Here is a 19,435-nt window from a genome sequence, read left to right as displayed (position 1 = left end):
TAGTAGAGAGCTGGGTGCCAACAGTCACATCAAACCACACTGACAAGACTCTAAAGCTATAGTGGACTGCAGAAATAAAACATTTCTCCTTTTCATTTCCTTGCCCTTCTAGTCACGGAAAGGGTGAAATGGTTTGCATACAACAGCACAAAATCTGTTTGCATATTTTTCTATTATGCTGCAAAATATAATCTCAAGGAAAAATCCAAAGGTTTAAAGACACATGTGAACTGTTCACTTCAATCTGGAAATTCTGTACTGTTTTGATGAAACATAAGCACAGCAGGTACTGAGTTTGCTATTATTTTGAAACTATGAGGCATTTTTCAGAAGTCGACCAAGCCAAACATATTGTTAATGTTTATAAATTACCACGCAGCGAAAGTCCTTGACAGATATCTACTGTTTTTTACCAGATAAATTTACTTTGCCAAATCAACAATTAGATAAAAATGTAAGGTCTTTTAAATAGAAGTAAATAAAATATACAAAAATCAAGAGTAGCAGGAAACTGTCTTGTAGTAACTACAAGATTTCTCAATCAAAAACGGATGGAATACTTAAAATATCACTATGATTAAACTTACATTATATAATACATATAACAAATATACTAAATATAAATCTTGTAAAAAACTATACATTTTAAATCAAGCTGATTAAAATGTAATCAATGTTAAATATGGGTGGCAATACTTTTCAGCAATGTTTTGCAGAGTGACATAAATTTAAAAGTAACCAATTTGCTTTATTCATAATCCGAACATAAGAAAAGTCCTTAATAAAAAGCATATGTCCTCCAGATTAATCAACTTGCTCTCTCTGGACCAGGCTGTAAGTGGCACACCAAAATTCTGATAAGACTCTTAAGACACACAGGCATCTTCAAGGAAGATAAAAGTTATTTTAAATTATTTGTAACACAAGGAGAACCAGGATAGGTTAGATAAATCAAATTCACAGATAATCCTCATATCCCTTACTGGTCAACAGCTTTCATATCCTTTCCCTATCAGCCAACCCATAAAATAAAGAGCAAGACAAACTGCCTGGTTTTAATTTCTCCTCCTTGACCATCCACTGTTGACTTCTCTGATGGAGGTGATAAAAAACAGTGAAAGCTAAGAGGCAGGAAAGAGAAGAAAGAAGCTAAAAACCTAAATAATCAACAAGTTCAGTAATCATATAATGAACTCATTGGCTCTAGGTAGTTCAAAAGAGATGAACTGTCACCATGATATGTTAGCAGGGCAAATAACTAAAGCATACCACTTAGGTGGGTTTCCCCCCACCACCTAGTGCCTCTTCACACTAGGGTGACCCACAATGAGAAGCATGTATGACAACCATCCACAAACTATTCCAAAACCAGATGCTCAGCCCTGATATGAAAGAGTAAGACACGTAGTCAAACAGCAGGTAAAGTGACAGCCAGCACATCATTCCATACACACTTATCAGGTACATGTTTTCCGTGGCGCTGAAACGCAAAGAGAAACAATACAGCCTCTCCCTAAAGATGAGAACACTTCTGCTGGATTTATGTGTAAATAAGGAATCATGTTGCCCCATGACAAATGCCGACACAGACATGTTGGACAGAGTCTGACAAAGCAAGGAAAGAAACTGGAAATTATTGGGAAAGGTCTTATGGAAGATGCAGGACTGTAGAAAATATTTTAGAATCAGAGGAGATTAGAGACCAGACAGCTGCTAATCACTTATGTAATACAGGCAATTATTAAAGCTTTCTAAGACTTGGCTTCTCTGCCAATAAAATGAAGATGTTGTTAACTCGCCCAGTTGTGCCCGACTCTTTTGCAAACCCACGGACTAGCCCATCAGCCTCCTTTGCCCAAGAAATTTTACAGGCAAGAATATTGGAGTGGGGGTTGCCATTTCCTACTCCAGGGGATCTTCCCAGCTCAGGGATTGAACCCACATCTCTTGCATCTCCTGCACTGGCCGGAAGATTCTTTACCACTAGCACCAACTGGTCAGTCTGAGGTAACATAATACCTTACCTGTGGGCTACCCACAACCCAGAGGGCAAAACTAAGTGATGCAGTTTCAAGAGTATCAAATTCACAAGCCACTCCATCTAGAAGGTCAGAGTTCATTGAAGAGGAGTATGCCAGCATTGCTATCTTAGCGATATCAACAGGAAAGCAAAAATAGAGGGAAAATATCTCTTACTAGATGCCATAGGAGCACATATTAGGGGAATATATTAGTCAATATATGCAGTTGCAAACATTAGTAATTCTGACTAACATTACTACCCAAAGTCGTCATATGGTAAGTATGAAATATAAAAAAAATTAAAGTAAAAATAGCAGGAGTATAAAATGGGTTAAAAAAAATACAGGCCACACTGGAGGCATCGTAAGGGTAGCAAAGGGAAGAGCAAACAGGATGAAAGAAGCATCTTAAGGACCCTGTCAGTCAATACAGTTGCTCAGCTGTGTCCAGCTCTTTGCGACCCCACGGACTACGGCAGGCCAGGCTTCCCTGTCCATCACCAACTCCCAGAGCTTACTAAAACTCATGTCTATCATGTTGATGATGACATCCAACCTTCTCATCCTCTGTCGTCCCCTTCTCCTGCCTTCAATTTTTCCCAGTATCAGGGTCTTTTCCAATGAGTCAGTTCTTCACATCAGGTGGCCAACGTGTTACGAGTTTCAACTTTAGCAACAGTCCTTCCAATGAATATTCAGGACTGACTTCCTTAGGATTGACTGGTTGGATCTCCTTGCAATCCAAGGGACTCTCAAGAGTCTTTTCCTACACCATAGTCAAAAAGCATCAATTCTTCGGCACTCAACTTTCTTTATAGTTCAACTCTCACATCCATACACGACTACTGGAAAAACCATAGCTTTGACTAGACGGACCTTTGTTGGCAAAGTAATGTCTCTGCTTTTTATATGCTGTCTAGGTTGGTCATAGCTTTTCTTCCAAGGGGCAAGCATCTTTTAATGTCATGGCTACACTATCTGCATGATTTTGGAACCCCCCAAAATAAAGTCTCTCACTGCTTCCATTTTTCCCCATTTATTTGCCATGAAGTGATGGGACTGGATGCCATGATCTTCGTTTTCTGAATGTTGAGTTTTAAGCCAACTTTTTCACTCTCCTCTTTCACTTTCATCAAGAGGCTCTTCAGTTCTTCTTCACTTTCTGCCATAAGAGTGGTGTCACCTGCGTTATCTGAGGTTATTGATATTTCTCCTGGCAATCTTGTGCTTCATCCAGCTTGATATTTCTCATAATGTACTCTGCATATAAGTTAAATAAGAAGGGTGACAATATACAGCCTTGACATACTCCTTTCCCAATTTGGAACCAGTCTGTTGTTCCATGTCCAGTTTTAACTGTTGCTTCTTGACCTGCATACAGATTTCTCAGGAGGCAGGTCAGGTGGTCTGGCATTCCCATCTCTCAGAATTTCCCCCAGTTTGTTGTGATCCACACAATCAAAGGCTTTGGCATAGTCAATAAAGCAGATTTTTTTCTGGAACTCTCTAGTTTATTCGATGATCCAACGAAGGTTGGCAATTTGATCTCTGGTTCCTCTGCCTTTTCTAAATCCAGCTTGAACATCTGGAAGTTCACGGTTCACATATTGCTGAATTGGAGAATTTTGAGCATTACTTTGCTAGCATGTGAGATGAGTGCAATTGTGTAGTAGTTTGAGCATTCTTTGGCATTGCCTTTCTTTGGGATTGAAATGAAAATTGACCTTTTCCAGTCCTGTGGCCACTGTTGAGTTTTCCAAATTTGCTGGCAGGACCCTATAGGTCATGATAAAGAGCTTCTTTACATGGTGAGTAATGAAGAGGCATCACAGATCTAATATGAGATAAAATGCTTTTTAATCTACTATTTTATCAATAGTTTCTATTTCATATTCAAATTAATAATGATTACATAGATTATGTTTCTTCAATTTTAGGGTGTTTTCCCACCAAGCATTTTATGCACACACACACACACACATGCATATATAGATGTATATACATATATATGTGTATGTGTATAAATAAGATCTTTGTCAGTTATGTCATCATTTAAAATGAATCCCGTACGGTACTTTACAGAATCGGTAAGTTAAAAATAGGGTTTGTAAAAAAAAAAATAAATTAATTAAAAAAAAAAAAAAGGGTTTGTAGGTGTTCCAATCAGATACTCAACTTTGACTGCCTGTTAGGCATTAAGAATTCTCCCTCCTTTCCTTTTATTACACATTCATGCAATATCTGCTATATAAAGTGCCACACATAACGCTAGACTCTCAACAGAAACTAAAACCTACATCCTATGTTAAGTGTGATATCTTCTGTTTCTGGGAAGATTTAATAAAATCTTATTATTAATTATTTAATAAATTTAATTAACATTTATTATTATTTAATAATATTTAAATATGAAATAATAATTTATTTGACTTATTATTATTTAATAACATCTTATTTTCAACAGACCCGTTTTTCCACACCGTACATTTAAATAATGCTAGAAACTTTGGTATTTTCCTTTAAATGACTTTTCCTTTAAACTGTTCAATTAAAAAAAAAAAACTGTTAAAAAAGAGTTTAAGAAAATATCTCAAGAGTCAGGTAATGTGAAGTGAACAGAACCAAGAGGAAGGAAAGCCACCTAGTGAAGTGTTCTGTAATTAAAGTCTGTAGCTTTCACGCATTGGAGAAGGAAACGGTAACCCACTCCAGTGTTCTTGCCTAGAGAATCCCAGGGATGGGGGAGCCTGGTGGGCTGCCATCTATGGGGTTGCACAGAGTCGGACATGACTGAAGCGACTTAGCAGCAGCAGCAGCAGCAGCATGAAGCATCTTCCAGAAACACAAAAAAGCTGGGTCCTCCCAATATAATATGCTAGGAATGCCCACCATAAAGGTATTAAAGCATCAGAGAAGTTATTCAAGAGTGGCTTCCTTCTATCCTGATGGTTAAAAAAAAAAAAAAAATCATCTGTCATTCACTGGGATTTTTTTTCCCTCTGTTTTCAGCTTTTCTTCTGTTTTCTTCTTTTCCTAATTGATGAATTCTCTTCAGCACTTTAGATAAATCAAGTAATTTCTTCAGAGTGGTCTAAGCTTAGGAAGAGGAAAATGGGTAAATACAATGCACTGTGGGTACGGGCGGAGACGCCCTCGGGCTGGCTCCCCTCCCTAATGTCCTTTTTCACACATGGAAGCCCTTGAAGCTCATTTACTTTGGTATCTTGTGCTGCCTCTTCTGGCCAGAAAGTTAACACTTTGAAATCCACTCACTCAATCACTACTGGGTGGGGTATCGAGAGACAGACAGTGACAATGCCCTCGTGAAGATGAGAAGGTAGGAGGGAAGGCCAACATTATAGGCATCTTAAGGCAAGCATTTTTAAAAGGTAATGTAACGACCAATACTTTGGTCACCTGATGCAAACAGCCGACTCATTGGAAAACACCCTGATGCTGGGAAAGATTGAAGGCAGAAGAAGAGGCCGACAGAGCATGAGATGGCTGAATGGCATCACCAATGCAATGGACATGAACTTGGGCAAACTCCAGGAGATAGTGAGAAACAGGGAGGCCTGGCGTGCTGCAGTCCATGAGATTGTGAAGTCAGACACAACTGGGTGACTGAACAACAACAACGTTATGACAATTGGAAGTTATTTTCACTCTAACTACAATCCATGAACTAAACACCTATTGTTTTTCCAGGTAAAGTATAAAGCTCATTTGGCATCTCCTATTGATTTAGCAGCTCTTCTGGAGCACCTATTCAGAGGTCAACAACTCTATCATCATGCCAGGTGCTGAGCATTAGGGTTTGCTATAACTGCAATATTAGCTTCTGCAATTTTGCAGTTAATTAAAGGACTGAATTTTTTCCAAGAGATATTAGGTTACTCATCTCAGAGCCAATACATTATTTTTTTCCGCTTGTGTTTACTCCCCACCTGAACTTCTCTGTAGCTACTCATGTTCCCTTGATCTTTAATCTTTTTTTTTTTTTTAATCCAAAGAAACTAGCCTGTTATCAGCTATATACTGGCAGGGCTTACTTCTTTTCCTACCCACCAAAGACCCAACACATCTCCCTGGTCTTCATGATGGCTCACATTTATTGCAAACACAGCAAGACCACTCTTAGCAGATTTGATTTTTTACAGAGAATCATCTTGGTTTTTCAAGTTCAAAGAGTTAAGTAAAAACAGACATGCCTGCAACTTATTTTTAAATAGCAAATCATAATTGTCCCACACTGCCCAAAGTACCACAGTTAACATATAAATCACACACAGTTACTAAAAAGATCTTGCTGGGAAAATGTAACAAACTTGCTAAATCTCTTCATTATATATTTATATTTAACAACCAGATTGCAATCAACTGTTTTCAGAATTTCTAAAATGGATTGTTCATAGTAGCGTGACTTTTCAGCAACAACCTCATGGTAAATGCCTCTAAACCAAATCAACAGAAACAATTCAGGGATATTTATTTGCATTTACACATTTAATTTCAGCCACTATACTTGCTTTTAAAACTTTGCGATGTCATTTTTCTGTGCAAACTTATTGCAAAGAACACAATTGATTAAAAATATAAGTGACTTGTTTCTACACTTTATGCATGATTTTCCAAGAGTACTTGTCCTCAACTATGAGATTAATAGCATAATTTATTTCTCAAATAAAAATCAAGGATCCCAGCATATACTTTTTCATTTAAACGGTTGCTTCCTTGTCCATATTCTTTGCTCATACTTATTGTACCATTTGTCATCAAGTACCATAGTTACTTGGGCTTCCCTGGAGTCTCAGTGGTAAAGAATCCACCTGCAATGTAGGAGACCTGGGTTCAATCCCCGAGTTGGGAAGTTTGGAGGAGGAAATGGCAATCCACTCCAGTATTCTTGCTTGGGAAATCCCATGGACAGAGGAGCCTGGCAGGCAAAAGTCCACTGGGTCACAGAAGAGTTGGGAGATAACTGAGTGACTAAACAATAACAACAACCATAGTTACTTGTACAAATGTCCATTTTCCTAATTTAACAGTAGGCTGCTTGAGGGTAAGCAACCTGATCCATGGAAGTTATAAAAATAAGACTCTGGATCTTACATTATCATAACTCCTTTTTTCACAGTGGTCACAAGAGAACCAAGTGGAAGACCATGAAGCTCTGTGTCTCTTTTTGATCTCATTTCACCCCTGACTATCGCCAGACAAAGGGATGGAGTTTAAAACATCCTTAAATTCTGCAGCACAGTATCCTTACTGGTAGGGCTAACAGCAGTTCAGATAATGCAATGTTCACAGTTGGTTGCAAAATCAATGCACCATATTATCTGTCCTGAAATAGACAAGAGTTAAAAATGGAGGGATTGAGGCAAATAAACACATTGGAAAACTGAAGGGCAAACTGTAAGCAAGATACAAAGAACTGGGACAAGATCGCAAATGCTAGAAAACTTAGGCAACATTAATTAAGGGTGAGGAAACAGAAACAAGATGTGCAGAATGACAAAGGGGACTTGAAATTCCCAATTCATTCTTGGTAATGTGGGACCACAAAAGAAATGTGAAAGTGGTCTTAAAGGAAACTCGTGGGATGGTGCTGAGGCTGCTGCCACGCTGCCTGGGTTGGTTCAGGTCTGTGTCAGCATGGAAATGAGCTGCTTTTCCTTACCTCCAGGTGCTCTAAAATATAGGGTGGATTGGTCATGCCCAGCCTCAGCATCGCTCCCTCAGGAATCACTTCAACCAGCTTCCACAGCAGGGCCGGGAGGCTGGAGCCAATATCTCTGCCGTAAGCCCCCGTGTCTTCACTGGTCAACCATATCTCACAAACACCCTCTGCGAATCAAAGGAGATAATTAACAAATCTGTTGCAGAGCCGTTTCCTTCATCATACAGCTGCTCACTCTTTTTAATGCAGGTTTTTTCAACACTATTATGCAGGCAAGTCTGGGTATTCAATTGCAGAGAAAAAGCAGCTTATCCCATGGTGGCACTGGGTTATTAAGTTCATTTTATGAACACCAGAGAGTTACAACAATGCTGTAAATTATCAGTGCGTCCTATGGAGTGATTAACATTCACAGCCAATCAGTTCAACCATGCTTCCTCCAAAGCCCTTTGATCAAGACTGAGGCTTTAGTCCCATCACAGAGGATACCTAGTTGATTGAACAGCATAAGCCCCAGAACTGAAAGAGTCCCTCCACAGAATAGGTACCATCAGCAGTTAACTCACTAATCAGTCTGTCAGCGACCTAAGGAAAAATGTCAAGTGTAGTTAAAGTTGGACTCACAAATTATTCATCATGAGGTACCCACTTCTCCTGCAGTAACTATGCCAATTTGTTTTCTTTATTCAATTAAGAATAGAGTGCCTTGTATTGCTGCATTCAAAGAAGCTGGTCGCTGTAGGAACTAAGCATCTGTGTGGGAAAACCTGTTTACTAAAAATAGGACAGACTGCATCCTATTTTCCATCAGTTGGACTTTAGGAAAATGTATCTACGTTTCCTTGCTACTGTTGTTATAAAGGATCCTGACTTCAAACATTACCGCTTGCAATAACAGTCTTCCAAAAATTGAAAGGAAATACTTTGGGATTACCTAGTATTATTTAAAATAAATAAAGCAGAGTTAGCAAGAGCCACCCAAGTTTGTAGGGTGCACAGAATGTTTCTGAAGGCATACTCAATGAAAGGATTAGCCTGTTTTATAAGGCCAAATGATTCACAAGGCAGAAACAGACAGTGAGAAGGGACTGTGAAACTTGCTCAGGCTAATGTGGTTTGTTGCTTCTGAAGAAACTTGATGCACACACAAGGCACACAAACAAATACTACAGCCTGAACCAAAAGTAGAAGTTTCTAGGAAGAGACTGAAAAATTAAAATTTTAAATTGTCTTTGGTTGACAGAAGAATCTAAAAAATACACTTAAATATTCCCAGCCAAGAGAGACAACAAATAAAACATACGGTTTCTATGTGAATGTGAACTTTAACAGAAAAAAGAAGCAAAAAAGAAAGATCCTCACTCTCTTTAATGTGTTACACAGAGGTGGAAAAATATACATGAAGTTATGATCTCCAATCACAGCTCTTTCCATTAGAAGAAGAGATATATTTACTCTATCAACAAACTAATCAACCGACATAAAAACATATTAACTCTTCCCCACTTGATTCTCTTTCTCAGACAAGCACATCCTTACCCACATCCAGACAACATGGAAAACACAAGGATAGAAATAAAATTTAGTTTCCCCAAATTAAAGAAGAGATTTAAAAACAAGTTTCATTTTAAAAGTCAGTTAAACATTTCTAACACCTCATATTTGAAAATCCGTAATGTTATGCATATGTCTTTTCTTAATTTAAATTTGTTGTTTCAGAAATTAATAAACATTTGCTTAGTTTTAATCATTTAATAAAAAGTTTTATCCTCAAAGTAAATAATCTGGCATATCCACAGGCTATCTTTGTGGTTCTATAATTTTATGAATATCCTCTGTACACAGAGTGTTTTTCTGTTGAAAAAGACTGGTTGTAATTAGTGGTATCATCTGTATTTTAACATGACATATGCCATCAGACACTGGACTCATACAACCTTTTTTTTTTTTTTTTTAAATCTTATCACAAAATCCACTCCAGGAAAAGAGATGGCTAAGTAACAACATAAACGGATTTTAAAACACTCTGAAAGAGGTTATAAAAACAGGACATTATCCATGATTTTCCAGTTACTGGCATTTGAGCAACACAATATGAATATTTTAAAATGAACAGAATAATTTTAATTTATAATTTTTCCATCCAAATGGTTCCATGTTATGCCTTATGTAGAGAGAGCAAGTTCCTGGAACAGTGCCTTGCTGTTTGCTAGATGAATATAGAAGGGGAAAAATCACTATGAATAGGGTGGAAATAATAGCCATGCGGAAAACAGCAGCCAGCTCTTCAGTCTGCATAGGTGGGGACCAACAGCCCCCTGGTGGGCTGAAGCTTCAAATTAAATCACAGAAAGAGGAAGCAGCTGTAGCAGTAAGTCAGCAACAACAGGAATAATGGTCTCCATGCCTCCAAGATCAAGGCTGCTAAAATGCTTGATATAATAGCAACCTGGTATAAAACACAATGAAATGAGAAAACATGTGCAAAATACGAAGTCCTTGGACTTGAGGAGAACTGTGCCTTGCTCATTCAATTCCCAACTTTGTCAAAGATGATTTTGCTCTTTATATCAGAAAGTTCAGGTTTTGGAAGGTGACCTTTCAAGCATTCATTCTAATGAGAGTGCCTCCCACCGTTAGGACACACAAAGCCATTTCATAGCAAAGGTGAAGCTCTGTGGTGCGGAATCCCCGCCACTGAAACCCTGCCCTCTGGGAAGCCTTGTGATTATTCATAGTGCAAGCAGTTCCGGTCAGGTCAGCTTGCATATGAATTCACCAGGGAAACCCAAGGCTGCAGTCTGAAATCACTGATGGATATTGGGACGCATGCATGCTTCGAGCTGCACACTTAATTGGCTATACTTATGGACAGAAGTGCTTGCCTAAACAGCTTCTTTCCTCAAGGACTTCAGTTATGAGCTCTATTCCTTTGCACATTTATTTCTTTATTTGTCCATCAAACATGTATTAGGCCCTTACCTACTATGCGCCCTGCAGCTCTTCCAGCTCATGACAGATATGGATTCATCATTAGACTTCTGTGATCTGAGACTGGCTATTACTCAGGCGTTGGTGAGGGGGCACTAACAGACGCCCTGGTGACTTCATATACATCCCTATCGGTGATGGTGGACAGGGGTGGATGCTGGCGGAACACAGCCTGAGAAACGGAAATCAAGGGCAATCTGAGGGGCCTGAAGTGCATATGAGGTAACCCCAGTGACACAGAGCCAGTCTACACTGCAACACAGATTTTAACTAATATCGATACATGTCAGAAAAACAAACATGGAAATGAAAGAGAGTCGGAGGCAGGAAGAACTGAGATAAGAGAAGTGAATCACCAATAAATCCTTCCATATTTATAATAATAAATACATGCATAAAAAGAAAGTGGTGGGTAGAAACTCAAGAGACAGGAATGAGTCTTTTTTAAGCATCCATGGAGATATCTTACTTTTCTTCCTAAAAATGACTTTTGTTCATGTTCCTTACTGTCTACCTGACTTTCCTAATAAACACTAGATTCATAAGATTATCTATCATTCCTTGGATGTATTAATTTTGGTTTTAAAGAAAGCAGATACCAGGAAGAAAGGAAATGCATCTTATAAAAGAAAATCCTTTAAAAAGTTTAGTTATTGGAATTTATTATCATTTTACCCAAGTAATTACAGATCAGCTTATAGCTGAAATGCTCTTTCCCCTGAAGACAGAGCAACATTAACAGCTGGATTTTGATCTCTGCTCCACAGTAATTTGAGATGACAGAGGATGGAAAAAGTAGAAGAAATAAAAAGTTAATAGTAAAAGAAAGATAATGTTCTCAGTAACACAGTCTCAAAATAAAGAAAATCCTTTCTGAAAAAACAAACTTTGCCAAAACTTAATTCCAAAAGACTATGACTCACTATAAATTTTCCTGTGTATGAGCTTCATTGTAATATATTAAAATATGGGTGATGATTGATTTCATCTGATCAGAGAAGTGATATTTCTCTGGTAGCTCATGCTTTATCACTGGGAAAAATTTCCACCATCATGAGTTGTTTCAGTTATTCCATATGAGTAGTCTCTAAAAATAGAGACTATACCAATATAAAAACTGCAAATTGTGATGTTTTCTTAGCACTATATGGTAAGAAAATCAACATCAACTAAACATAATATCAAAAAACCCACCTCATGCAGAAAAAAGAATCCTCCTACACTATTGGTAGGGATGTAGACTGGTACAAAAACAGAGTTGCCATATGACCCAGCAATTTCACTTCTGGGCATACATATCCAGAAAAAAACTGTAACTTGAAAGATTCATGCACTCTTCTGTTCACTGCGGCACTATTTACCACAGCCAAGACATGGAAGCAACCTTTGTGTGTTCATTGGCAGGTGAGCGGATAAAGACGGGGTACATATATAGGATGGAATATCAATCATAAAAAAGAACAAAATGCCATCTGCAGTAACATGTATGGACCTAGAGATGATAATACTAAGTGAAGTAAGTCAGACAGAGAAAGACAAATATCATATGATATCACTTATACTTGGAACTTAAAGACACAAACGACCTTGTTTACAAAACAGACATAGAAAACAAACGTACAGTTTCCAAAGGAGAAAGATACTGGAGGGAGGGATAAAGCAAAAAGTTGGGACTACCAGATACAAACTATTATACATAAAATAAACAACAAGGGCTTACTATATAGCACAGGCAACTAGATTCAATATACTGCTATGAACCACAATGGAAAAGAATTTGAAAAGGAATACACACACACACACACACACACACACACACACACACACACACACACACACAGGTATAACTGAATCACTTTGCTGTACACCAGAAACTAACACAACACTGTAAATCAACTATACTTTTATACTGAAAAAAATCACCTCACAATCCGCTACCCCTTCCTTCCTCAGAAGACGCATTGTCTCCCCGTGTCTTGTGCTCCCCACTGCCGGCCGTGCCCTTCCCTTTCTCCTACAATTCCGCTCCCCAGTCTTTCTCACCATCCATCCCAGCCTTCATGCTCCATTTTCTCCTCCATGTAGGGAATATAGGCCCGTGGGGAATATGAATTAAATATACATTATTTGTTGTCTTTATTTGGCTTCCCTGATGGCTCAGCTGGTAAAGAATCGGCCTGCCACGCATGAGACCCAGGAGACCCGGGTTTGACCCCTGGATCGGGAAGATCCCCTAGAGAAGGAAATGACCACCCACTCTACCACTCTTGCCTGAAAAATCCCATAGACAGAGAGTCTGCATTCCATTCTCTGCTCTTAATTCCCCATTCTCTCTTTTAAGGGTCACAGTGTATATGAACTAGACTTTTATGGGCTCTTTCTTCTTAAAAAACTATCTTAAAGAAAATTCAGAATTGAATATGACCCTCTGTTTAATCATATGAAAGGTCATGAAAATTGCTTCAATGGCAACATTTCTAAGTAATAATACACACAGGTAGCCTTCTACTTATTTAGCTAATTCATTTAAGAGTGAATTGGACAATATAACTCCTTTGGTCCTTTCTAATCCTACTATTAGACACTCAGCGATCTTACGTTTCCATTGAGATAAAAAGGGCTTAAGTAACACTTTTATTAAAGAAGCATCACAGCAGATCTAATCAAGGCTATCTTTTATAGAACAATGATTTATCATGGACAAATACCCAAACAGGCCACCAAAGAAGATAGTTATTGATGAGCTAATTCTTCAATTATGTTTATACTGTTTTTGTAAACTTTAAAAAAGGTTTATTAGTGGCCTGAAGGTTTTTGCCCTGTTTTTATTTTGAACAGTGTTGAATTTCAAGAAAATTTTCAAGAGCAGTACAACAAACGCATGTTCCTCTTTCACCCAGATGAAGAATGACATCTTGTCACATTTGTGAACACTTTCTCCACATCCACAAATACAACTTTCTTTTTTTCTTCCTGAACCGTCTGAGAATTAGCTGCAGACATTAGGGTACTTTACCTCTAAATATGTCAGCATATAGCTTCTAAGATCAAGAATATTCTCCCTCACATTCTCACAATACAACCACTACATCAGGCAAGAGGAACACTGGAGAACTCTGTGGTCAGAACTCAATGCTTTGGCACACACTGTTCTCTCTGTCTAAAATACACTTCACTCTTCTTGCATAATGAACACCCCTTCCAGGAAACTTTGCTGACCAACCAGGCTAATTGAGATGCTCCTCTCCTGTGCTTCCCAGCATCTTGTACAAAATTTCATACCACAATGCATTATAATTACAGGTTTAACTGCTTGTCTCTCCTGAGAGGATGGAAGAATCTTCTGGTCAGAGATGCAAAATCTTCCTAATACACTTATGCCGAGGACCTATTATGGTGCCTTAGCACACAGGAAGCCCTCAATAAACTTCAGTTCCAATCAATTTAATTAATAAGATTGTGTTCAATAAAAATGAGTAATTAAGTTGAATTCAGCTAACATTTGAAAGTACTCTTCCTTGTCCCCACATAGGTATATATAAACATATATGTATACACATGGATACATGCAGAGTGGACACAGTAATGCACTGGGTTCTGCACTAGGCAATGAGAAAATATCAAAACCACTTTTCTTTGGACACTATGAAAATGCAACTTGAATACTTCACATTTGTTGCATAGTTTAACTTGTAAGCAATCCTTACTTAGAGTTCTTTATTACCAGATAGTGGTTACAGGATACCATGACAAGTGACTACAAATCATCTTTTTACTTAGAGGTAAAACTTCCCATGTGCATGTAAATTCAGACGGATCAATTATCCACAAATTTACCAAACTTTAAAATGATCTTTTTAAGTGCTTTAACAATAAGAGTTAACAAAGAGACAGTATTTCCAGAGTACACTGACATCTGACTGCAGTCATACACAGGAAAAAAAGAATTGTTGGAATAGATTGACAATGTTGCTGCTAAAAAAAAAAAAAACAAAAACTACTTAATTCCTTTTAAAAGGTCATAATCATATAAAAATTGTTTATTTCCACAATTTCGTAAGAATCTGGAAATAATGCAAAGCTAAAACCAAACTAAACACCACAAAAGGATGACACGTTTTCTAAAAATAAGGCATCTGACTCCTCAGTCTCCAAGAATCTGCAATAAGCCTCAATAAGGCAGATTAAGTTTATCCTCTTAATACTAGTGTGTTCTGCTCCATACACGGGGCTTTTTAAATACCCCTAGAGAGAATACAGACAGCTGTGTCTATGAAGGACCCTCTGGTGTTTCAATAGGATGTAGGGAGAGATGTTATTTTGTTTTTGTTTCTTTTTTAAATTACAGCGGGCTCCACTCCCAGCAGTCCAAACAGTATAGATAAAAAAGGAAGTAGGAGGAGGAAAGAACAGACACCTGTAATGCAGGACCTAGTCTCAGAGAAGATTAATATGAGCTGATCACAGTGATGGGCAGAAATTTATCTGGATTCCAAGACAAACCAGAAGAGCTACAGAAGAGTTTAGAGGGTAAAGGAAACTGAAAAGATTTGGTGTTATTTTGGCTACTGAACTCAAGTAAAGAATGAGGAACAAAGAGAACTTAAATTATTACAGAATAATTTTATGTAATTATTACATATAATCATTATAAAAATATTTATAAACAGAATGTTTTTTTGACTAACATTTTTTGATCCTAAATGTCTTTCTCATAAGTGAACTCCATCAAACATACAGTCAAATAGGATCAGAAATTCTGTAGTTAGAATCAGGGAACTTTGACTTTAAATATAAAGCTTATTAATATTTCAAGTATTTAAACAGCAAACAGAGTTTTCTATTTTCTAGTAGTTTCTTATATTCAGCCTGAAGGTGCATCGAGCAGGTATCTTATTACAAATACATCATTCATTCATTCAATCATTCTTTCACTCATCCTTCTTCTAGCAAATATCTGCCAGACTATGTGCCAGACACTGTTTCAGATCTAGAGATAGGTCTCTGCCCTTAAGAAATGTATTCAAGTGAGAGACAATAAACTGAGATAAAGAATATGTTGTCAAGTAAAAATAACTGCTAATAAAATGTCTGAAAGCAGGAACAGAGGAACAAGTGATACAGTGGTTGGGAACGGATGCAGTCACTGTCGACAGCGAATAGTGAGGACAACTCAGGATGACTTGAAATCTGAATGAACCAAGTAGCAAGCCCGGTAGACCAGCAATCTGAAGGAAGAGTGCTTGCAGCAAATGCACTGTAAGTGCAAAGACCCAGCACAAGCACTTCTACAGTTCCCAAGGGAGCACAAAGCTGTCAGTGTGGTTGGGCACAATGGGTAAGGGATGTGTGCTGGGGAAAAAAAAAAATTGCAAAATGGGAGCCACCGGTGACAACAGTGAGGCTCAAGCTCACTGGGTGGAGCTAAGAGAGTAAATATTACATATCCATAACCTATTAACTATTGTATGCAATGGATATGCAAGCTGGATATTATAATTGCTAGTGAAAGCTCTCAATAACTCCAGGTTTTAAGATACTCTCAAACCTATGATCAAAAATATCCCAAACAGTTTGGGAATTCTCAGCTCTCTAGATTTGGCACATAAGAAGGGCCAGGACAAGAAGTAACAGGAAACGCCACTGTCCAGGCTTTGTCAGATTGCTTTCTTTCACTGTTTTTTCTGAAGGGAATTTATTACAATTGACCAAAATGTATGAAACAAAACTCATGTATTTAAATAGAAATAAGCAAAAAACCCAAGACCAGAAACACATTTATGCTTTCTAGTTGGGAGCACCAAAAGAAAAAGCAAGTGGTATCATCCTTATATATCTGCTCCTTTTTCTTCTTCCTCCCATCCAACAGAGCCTAAGCACTACTACTGGTTATAATGCTATCACCCCATCACTGAGCATCACTTAGGCTAACATCCAACAAACCAACAAGTGCCACAAACTCAGAGAGTCTTCAAAGATGCTCAACCACTACAATGACTTCAGGAAGAGGGACAGATAAGAAGAAGTAAAATAGAATCCTTTCTTGTGTGGCAGGGAAAAAGAAAGGACAAAGAGGCTCGTGCTCAAAAATCTATTACCCACACACCAAGTAACTATTATGATAAATAGAATAGCTGAGGTCAGTTTTACTCTTTTTTAACTGGCAACTGACCAAAAAATGGGCTAGTTAAAATAGTCGGGAAGCATTACTTGTGCCCTTTCCAGGTGTAATATCACAGAGATCAGAAGATATTTATGTTTTCTGCTGAGTAAAACTAAAAAAATGTGGGAGGAAGAGGTGAGTGCTATTTCTATATAATGAAATGTTACAGTATAATTTTAGGACAAAAACATATCTAAATGTTTGGAAGTTGTATGGAGAAGTTGGTGATTGGGCCTGGAGAAGAAGATGAATCAGAATAGCAAGGTCTGATTTTCATAATCAACTACTCTTCAATTTAAAATTTCTAAGAACAAAGCACTATAAACATTTGCACATGATATTAATAAAAGTTTTAATATATATTATAACAGAATAACATATATGCCAAAGCCTAGCTCTGTAGCTTGACCAGTCTATGCTAATCAAAATTATATCCACCAACAATCTGTTTCTGCAGAGGAACGTATAATATCCAGTATGAACTGTGGACTCTGGCCATGTTAATGACAGCAAATAATTTTAATTAAAAAGAAATACTGTGAGGACTTTCATTTTTACACATGAAGGATTAACCATAACAAGAATTGCCTTAATGCTATAAACAACTAAAAATTTTGACAAAATATATAAAACAACAATCATCAGACGAGGACCAGAAGGCAGTCCAGGACTATGATTTTTGAGGGAAACACATAAGGTGAGTCCTGTAACTGTCCATCTTACTGCCTGGAGACATTTTCTAGTCCACAGCACAGAAAAAGAGAAGCAAATAGAGCCTGGTGATCTTGCCAAAATGAGGAGATGGAAACTGGAGTTCAGAGAGCTACCTTTACAGGCGCAAATATAACCGACGAGAAAGACGTACAGAGATAGAGTTCCAAAGACTAGCAGATGGCTCCCCTCAAGCTTCTCACTGAGAATGCATGGGAGGAAAAACTAAACCCCAAAGTTGGGTTAAGAATCACAGAAAAGCAGTAAGACAAACAATTCCTTGAAGTCACAAAGGACCAGGAACAGTCTGTTCCTACAAGCCAAAAGAAAGACTTCAGAGAACACAAATCACTGGATAGAGTCCTTACAAGGTTAACCACCTTGCTGCTGCTGCTGCTGCTAAGCCGCTTCAGTCGTGTCCAACTCTGTGCGACCCCATAGACAGCAGCCCACCAGGCTCCTCTGTCCCTGGGATTCTCCAGGCAAGAACACTGGAGTGGGTTGCCATTTCCTTTTCCACTGCAGGAAAGTGAAAAGTGAAAGTGAATTCCCTCAGTCGTGCCCAACTCTTAGTGACCCCATGGACTGCAGCCTACCAGGCTCCTCTGCCCATGGGATTGTCCAGGCAAGAGTGCTGGAGTGGGGTGCCATTGCCTTCTCCATAACCAACTTAGGGGCAGAGAAAAAATTTGTGTTAAACTGAGAGCTGCTGTATGTGTGTTAGTTGCTCCATTGAGTCCGACTCTGAGACCCTATGAGCTATAGCCCGCCAGGCTCCTCTGTCCATGGGATTCTTCTGGGAAGAATACCGGAGAGGGTTGCCAGTTCCTTCTCCAGGGAATCTTCCTGACCCAGGGATCAAACCCAGATCTCCCACATTGGAGGTGTATTCTCGACTTCCTGAGCCACCAGGGAAGCCCCATAGCTGCTCTAGACCTATACGAATAGACCTGAAAAAAGACAGCCTCAAAAAATGAATAAAGCTGATTTCGAACTATTTAACTCTAAAATAGGACAAAGTCCCAAAAGAACACAGCAAAATTCAAAATAATTTTCAAAATGCCTGTCATCTGAACAAAAATTACCAGGCATGCATATAACAAAATACTGACTATGGTTATGATGTGGAGAAAAACATTAATCAAATGAAATAGAGTCACAAATGACGGAGATGACAGAGTTAGCAGACAAGGACATTAAACTAGCTACTGTAGATGTCATTCACATGTTCGAAAATTATGAACATGATGAGAAAATCACCAGAAAATTTTAAAAGACTGTACTGGAACTTCCGGAGAAAAAGATCTAGTAACAGACACTAACCAAAATGAAGCAAAGAGGCACAAAGAACCCTGAGTATGAGCACGAACAGAACAGTAAGCCGACTGACACAGGCAGAGTTAGAGTCCCTAAAGTAACAGCTGAATTTTTTTCCAAATTTGATAAAAACTATAAAAATATTAGAAACTCAATCAGCCTCAGTAGGATATTATAAATTAATTGTTTTTTTAAAAAGAAAGAGGAACTTTTAAAAGCAATTGAGGATAAGGATGATATTATACACAGGCATAGATATAAAAATCACAGAAAACTTCTTGTTAGAACCATGCAATCTAGAATGTAATGGAGAAACATCCTCAAAATACTCAAACACTGAACTAGAATTTTCTATTCAAAGAAAATAGAAAAATATTTTTCCAATGACAAATAAAGACTTCAGACAAACAAAGCTGAGAAAATTCATTGTAAAGAATACTATGCATATTTAAAGCCTAGAGCAACCATGGGCTTCCCTGGTGGCTCAAATAGTAAAGAATCTGCCTACAATGCAGAAGACCTGGGTTCAATCCCTGGGTTGGGACGATCTCC

At 38.1% G+C, this 19,435-nt stretch overlaps 1 protein-coding gene across 5 annotated transcripts in view; it reads right to left on the bottom strand.

Annotated features, from left to right (window-relative positions):
* The window catches only part of CDKAL1 (CDK5 regulatory subunit associated protein 1 like 1), a 607,581-nt gene that overhangs the window by 228,895 nt on the left and 359,251 nt on the right, over positions 1–19,435 (bottom strand). For all 5 annotated transcript variants that reach the window (XM_018039026.1, XM_018039029.1, XM_018039027.1 and 2 more), the window contains one exon: positions 7,702–7,868. In XM_018039026.1, the coding sequence (XP_017894515.1) occupies positions 7,702–7,868 (167 nt within the window). The remainder of the gene's footprint in view (positions 1–7,701; positions 7,869–19,435) is intronic.

The sequence above is a fragment of the Capra hircus genome, chromosome 23 (assembly GCF_001704415.2).
Source record: "Capra hircus breed San Clemente chromosome 23, ASM170441v1, whole genome shotgun sequence".
Taxonomy (NCBI): Eukaryota; Metazoa; Chordata; class Mammalia; order Artiodactyla; family Bovidae; genus Capra; species Capra hircus.
Note: the sequence above shows the minus strand (reverse complement) of the source record. Positions and strands in the feature narration are given on the sequence as shown.